At 40.3% G+C, this 6,304-nt stretch overlaps 1 protein-coding gene across 1 annotated transcript; it reads left to right on the top strand.

Moving 5' to 3' along the window:
• Positions 1-730: 730 nt before the first annotated feature.
• On the top strand, positions 731-6,072 carry LOC103716925 (non-specific phospholipase C2-like). Its single transcript, XM_008805126.4, has 4 exons — positions 731-1,376; positions 3,260-3,777; positions 3,970-4,149; positions 5,434-6,072. Exons 1-4 carry the CDS (start codon positions 796-798, stop codon positions 5,739-5,741), a joined length of 1,587 nt encoding a protein of 528 aa, XP_008803348.2. The 5' UTR covers positions 731-795; the 3' UTR covers positions 5,742-6,072.
• The last annotated feature ends 232 nt before the right edge of the window (positions 6,073-6,304 follow it).

The following is a 6,304-nucleotide window of genomic DNA, read 5'->3' as shown; positions in this document are numbered from 1 at the left end:
ATTTTTAGTGGCTATTACGTCACTTAAGATTATTTTGGCTATTTTAGAATTTTTTTATGACATAGTTTTGAAGTTCTAAATTAATGGTTTGACTAACGCCTTGCTAAATTATGGGTTAAAATATTAGACCAAAAATCTCAAGAGGATAAGCATAATTTTTTTAGATTATAATATCAATATAATTTATCTTTAAACTTAATTAATTTTTGTATTATTATAAGAGCAATGCTAGAAGCAAATGGTTGCTATACATGAAAAAAACAAACCTATGCCGCATGTCGTGAGAGAGTTGATGTGATTTGTTAGTGTAATTGCAATGCTTCTCTTAGGTGGACTACAATTCTATTCTACATTTGGTTTCTGTCGGCAAAAATCTTAATATTTGATCCTTGATTTTAATGATCATTTAACATCTGTAGTCTTTTACATTGGTTTTTGTACACTTATATATGTACAGCAGTAAATGTGGTGCAAAATTGTAACAACCATGCATGGAGACAAACCTAGTTATATACCAAAATACAAAATTAATAATATATGAATAACTAAATATGTAAGATATAAATTGTTTTTGGACTAATCATAAAAATGGCAATCAAATGATGGACCACGTGGTGCTGGATTCCCACTGCGTGTATTTGATGGTACAATTCAACGTATCCAAAACATGCATAATTTTCTATAATAAAAGTCTTAAATCAGTTATTAATAGAAGAAAGCGGGAGAGCTGAAGCAGCTCAACCTACTCCAAAACGCAGGGGTAACGGGGCGTCTCTCTATACGACGAACAAAAGAATGGAGACGTCGAAGAGGACGAGGTCCCATCGCCCCCTCCCATGTCTCTCTCTCCTCCTACTCATCCTCTTGTCCGGCGGAGCGCCGCCGGCCTCGGCCGGCGGTCCAATAAAGACGGTGGTGGTCCTGGTGATGGAGAACCGGTCCTTCGACCACATGCTCGGGTGGATGAAGCGGCTCAACCCGGAGATCGACGGCGTGACCGGTTCGGAATGGAACACGGTCTCGGCCTCCGACCCGGCCTCCCCTCGGGTGTACTTCGGCGACGGGGCCCACTTCGTGGACCCGGACCCGGGGCACTCGTTCCAGGCGATCCGGGAGCAGATCTTCGGGTCCAACGACACGTCGGCGGCGCCGGCGCCGATGAACGGGTTCGTGCAGAATGCCCGGTCGATGTCGGAGAACATGACGGAGAGCGTGATGAACGGGTTCAGGCCGGAGATGGTGGCGGTCTACAAGACGCTGGTGGAGGAGTTCGCGGTGTTCGACCGGTGGTTCGCGTCGGTCCCGGCGTCGACCCAGCCGAACCGGCTCTTCGTCCACTCCGCCACCTCCCACGGCGCCACCGGTAACAACGCCAGGCACGTCTTTATTTCCTTCTTTCTCTCTCTCTCTCTTTAATACTTCCCTTCTTTTTTAAAATAATAGTAGAAAACTAATTGTGGTTTTATATAAGATTAGGCTTAGGAGAATATTTCTTTCTGTTTTATTTTGTTAAAAGGGAAGAACGAAAAGAAATTGGTAGTGAGAGGAAGTGGCGTCAGTTTTTGTTTTAGACTGTTGTGGAGGTTGGAGGGTGGATGTTACATCCCATTTGTGAAAACAGCAACGAAAGATTTCAATAAGAGGTTGAATTCTTGTTGAAATTGTTTGTCAAATTACTGATGGTTTCAATGGTGATATTATTGTGGGTCAAAACAATACCAAGGTTTCAGAACATTTGTTTGATTTAGGTTGACCAAAACAGAACATTTCACCATATGTGAAATGTGCTTTCATATGACAAGAGAATTGTGGCGAGGATTGAAACCTTGTGGGCATGTTCATTGTGCTTAATTTTGATGAAATATGGAATTTCTTAAATTGCACCATATAAGAAATACTTCAAGAGGTGAATTGTTCAAGGATGGAGGAGTAGGACATTTTGATGCTTAGATGTATCTCAATGCGTTATTCAATTAATCAAGTTGAGAAGGGCAAACTTTTTCAAACTACACTCCTTTAGGCCATGTACGAGTAGATCTAGGTGATTTATTAGAACTTATCTTTTATCTAATGACACACATTGAGATGAGTCTGTCTTACAGTGGAATCGCCTTCTTACTTGCCATATTTGGAAAAGAAAAGAGGGAAAGAAAATATAGATGTTCTATTTGGTTTGGAGAGAAGAAATTCATTCTCTCTCATTTGGTTAGAAATTGAAGGAGAGAAGAAGAAAAAAAAATTAATTTCTTTTGCTTGATAGTAAGTCAGAAACGAAGAGAAGAGAGATGGAGAGAAATGATATAACAACCTCGTGGCTCTTCTAAAAGGGCTAGCCAGAAAGTATTATTTGAATTTCTTGGTTTTATATAAGTACCCAATATGTTCCTAGTGCATAGCTAATGTGAGACTAAATATATGCTTGCATGGGTCCTTACATACTTTCTTCATTTAAATCTTAGTGTTCTTACTAGGTTAAGGGTCCAAATCCATTCTTTAGTACCATAAATCCAATCACAAACACCATAACTATCTCATAGTCAGCCCAATTAAGCTAGTGTTGCAGTGACTACTATTCCAGATGCGCCACAAATTAGGTCTACTTTAATATTATTTGTAATAATCTAGGATCTCATCCGAAAAAACTAACTAGAAGGTATTATTTGGATTTCTTGGTCCGATATAAGCACTTATGATCTTTCCAGTATATATTTGATATGAGATTAAATGTATGCCCGCACAAGTTTTCACAAATGATTTCTCCTCAAACCCCTTTTTTTTTAATCTCTCCAAACGTAGAGAGATTTGGAAAGAAGAAACTCTCCTCTTCTCTTCTTTTTTCCTTGGGTCCTAAGCTCTTTTCTTTTCTATTATCTTCTAGAGTTCAAAATTCTCTTCTTTTGCTTCCTTTTCTCTTTTCATTTCCTTCCTTTTCTCTTCCACATATCCAAAAGGAAAAATAGTTCCTCAAGACTTGACAAAATCTTTGAAGGTTGGTTTCTAGCAAGCATGATCGAGAATTTGAGCACGAAACATATGTTAGCTTGACATGTGAAGGATGTTACATGATGTTAGATGGGAAACAGGATCAAGTGTGTTTAGAATTTTCATAAACAAGCAAATATCTGCCTAATGTTTCCTCACATGTTCCTGCAAATTGTAAGTTATATTTTTCTAAAATCTCTTTAGATTTACAGGAGATGGAGTTTCCATTTCCTGGTATAAGAGCCATAATCTCAATGACACAAGAACACAAATGCAGTTTGTTAGTGAAGGGGTACCCACAGAGGACAATATTCGAAAACATGGATGATGCCGGACTCTCTTTTGGCATCTACCATCAGAACATTCCCGCTATCCTCTTCTACAGTAACCTTCGGAAGCTCAAGTACCTCTTTAAGTTCCACTCCTACGACCACACGTTCAAGCGTCATGCCGCCAAAGGCTCTCTCCCCAACTATGCTGTCATCGAACAGAGGTACCTCGATTCCAAGTCTAAACCTGCCACTGATGACCACCCATCTCATGATGTCTACCAAGGGCAGATGTTCATCAAGGAGGTCTATGAGACACTCCGCGCCAGCCCCCAGTGGAATGAAACTCTCTTGATCATCACCTATGATGAGCATGGTGGCTTCTTTGATCATGTCCCAACTCCTGTCGCTGGTGTCCCCAGCCCTGATGGTATTGTTGGCCCTCCCCCTTTCTTCTTCGCATTTGACCGCTTGGGAGTTAGGGTGCCAACCATCATGGTCTCCCCCTGGATCGATAAGGGCACTGGTAAGGAAGCAAGCAAGTTCGTAAGCACTAAATTGATCAGTATCGGACTAGTATGCTGTCTCGTACCGTACCATATACCGATACTGTACTAGAATGGTACTGGTATGGGATTTGGTACGAGATGGCGAAGCTGATAAAAACTCTCATGTATCGAAGTTATTGAATTATGATTTCATTACCTGATGGATGCAGTCATTCATGGTCCCAATGGTGTACCATCTCCGACTTCAGAGTATGAGCATTCATCCATTCCAGCAACTGTAAAGAAAATTTTTGATCTCCCCTCCCCATACCTGACTCAGAGGGATGCATGGGCCGGCACGTTTGAAGGCATCATGCAAAGTAGGACAGAACCCAGAGCTGACTGCCCAGGTAACTGCTTGCTGCTCCCTCTGAATCAATCTTGATGCTAGTTGGAGCTTAGAAATCAAACTGTAATTTGAATCGTTTGAGACTTTGAAAGTTTTGTGCATGCATGCATCTGATTTCTACCCTGACAACTCGCCACATTTGCTGAGTTGGCCTATGTGATACAATAAGCCAACCTAGTGGCTTACTTTGTTTCACCAGATAGACAACTACATTTTACTAGAAAGGTCTTGTTGCTGTCCTTCCACTGTTTCATAGTACTAAATTGAACAATTTAAAATTCACTACATCTAGATGAATGAGAATTGTTCTAAGTACTATGAGTTCTTGAACTAAATATAGTGAAAACCAATCAGTTTATGTTTATCTTGGTTTATAGTCGACCCGTTCCCTGAAGTTTAAGCTTTGAGAGCCAAGTGGTTGGTTACATAGTGTGCAAGCCATGTTAAGCCTGATATACCACACAGAGAACACTTCTGCTGTGCAATTTTAGCTCTATATATTTTTGGTTCTTCACTATCCTTAAGTGCTGTGAATTGTGAGATATTAGTTTGCTGGAGCAAGCAAAATTCTCTTCGTCGGAGGATACAGACTGCAGTGGGGGTGTCAACTGGTGGCCATAGGGTAGCGGGGACTTGGATTTGTCTCCTGCCATCAACATATGATTGATTTCGATGAGCCTTGTGCATCTCTTCTTCTTGAAAAGGAAAGAAAATGAGAGAAGAAGAGGATACAGACTGCAATTTTCTGATCTTTTTCTCCTCATCTTAATAGTGCTTTACTGTTTGTTCACTAGAAAACATGCCTTGTGCACAGTGATTGATGCAATAATAGGTGTTTGTTTTATCAACTGCAATATTCTTTTCTTTTTTGCTTTTTTAATCCCCTGACACCTAACCTAGTCATTGCACATATTTGCACTAAAATCATGTCTTGTTCCTCTGTCATTTTGTAGCAGGCTTGAAGTTTATTTGACATAGTCTCCGAGTCCTATTACATTTTGCAAAATTTGAGTTACCTAGAGTGAGATGTTCCATATAACTTGATGAACTTCGAAAATTCTGAATCTATTCACTGTATGAGCTTACTCTAGACAACCGCAAGCATTCGGACTGGCAAATATAGCATCCTCTAAACCTTGCAATTAGCATAGGCTCTGGTAGTTTTTCAGATCTATTCTGTTCCATCAACTTTAAAGGCAAGAACCTGATTTGAGCTGCATGTCTTCAATCTGCCAATATTTTTCTCTCCGTAGTGGATAATTGTTGTTTTTGGTGGTCCATGCAGTGCAACTTCCAACTCCTTCGAAGATCAGGAATGGTGAAGCCAATGAGGGTGCCAAGTTGAGCGAGTTTCAACAGGAGCTCATGCAACTTGCATCAGTGCTGAATGGAGATCATCTTCTTGCTGGTTTCGATGAGAAAATATCGAAGCAAATGAATGTTAGGGAAGGGATAGCCTACATGGAGAATGCAGTCAAGCGCTTCTTTGAAGCTGGAATGACCGCGAAGAAAATGGGTGGCGACGAAGAAGAGATTGTGAAGATGAGACCATCACTCACCACTAGGTCCTCATCATCAACTGCCCAACCTTAGCAACATTTTGAGTAGTATAGAAGGGTGGGTGCATCTCAGTATAGAAGGGTGCATCTCTGCTCTAAATAATGTAGTGGCACAAAATATACTAGCTTAAACAAAGAGAGTAGTGCTCAATTTAGAAGGAAATCTAGAAGGAAATGCTTGTTCGGGAAACACCTGATAATGGGAACAAAGCATTGCAAAAAAATTTGCTGAGTACATCATCTCAGTCATTTGTAGGTTCCACAGCTAGCTAAGCAGTCATTTGTATTGAGGTCAGGATAAGAAATAAGTGGATTCTGTTCTATTAATTAATAAGTTAAGACCTCATAAAATGTGGCTGGTGAAACACAGATGCAAACATGGAAACCATCTTATAATAGATGGCCATGGACAGCTCACAATATTGCTCAACAGCAGTTGGATACAGTTTGTAAGCCACCTGAATCTATGGTTGCTCATCCGATTTTGAGACTAACGTTCAGTCATATTATAAAAAATATGATATATGAGAATGGTTTAAAAGAACATTTCTAGGTTACTATGAAAGCTGTTGTGGAGTACATACAACGAGTGCAAAC

The sequence above is a fragment of the Phoenix dactylifera genome, unplaced genomic scaffold (genome assembly GCF_009389715.1).
Source record: "Phoenix dactylifera cultivar Barhee BC4 unplaced genomic scaffold, palm_55x_up_171113_PBpolish2nd_filt_p 000026F, whole genome shotgun sequence".
Classification (NCBI taxonomy): Eukaryota; Viridiplantae; Streptophyta; class Magnoliopsida; order Arecales; family Arecaceae; genus Phoenix; species Phoenix dactylifera.
Note: the sequence above shows the minus strand (reverse complement) of the source record. Positions and strands in the feature narration are given on the sequence as shown.

What these genes read in the sequence shown, in the direction of transcription:
- LOC103716925 (XM_008805126.4), top strand. Translation starts at nt 796, where the DNA reads ATGGAGACGTCGAAGAGGACGAGGTCCCATCGCCCCCTCCCATGTCTC. An exon ending in CTGGATCGATAAGGGCACTG is followed by an intron (nt 3,778 to 3,969) that starts GTAAGGAAGCAA and finishes TGATGGATGCAG; the next exon opens with TCATTCATGGTCCCAATGGT. An exon ending in ACCCAGAGCTGACTGCCCAG is followed by an intron (nt 4,150 to 5,433) that starts GTAACTGCTTGC and finishes TGGTCCATGCAG; the next exon opens with TGCAACTTCCAACTCCTTCG.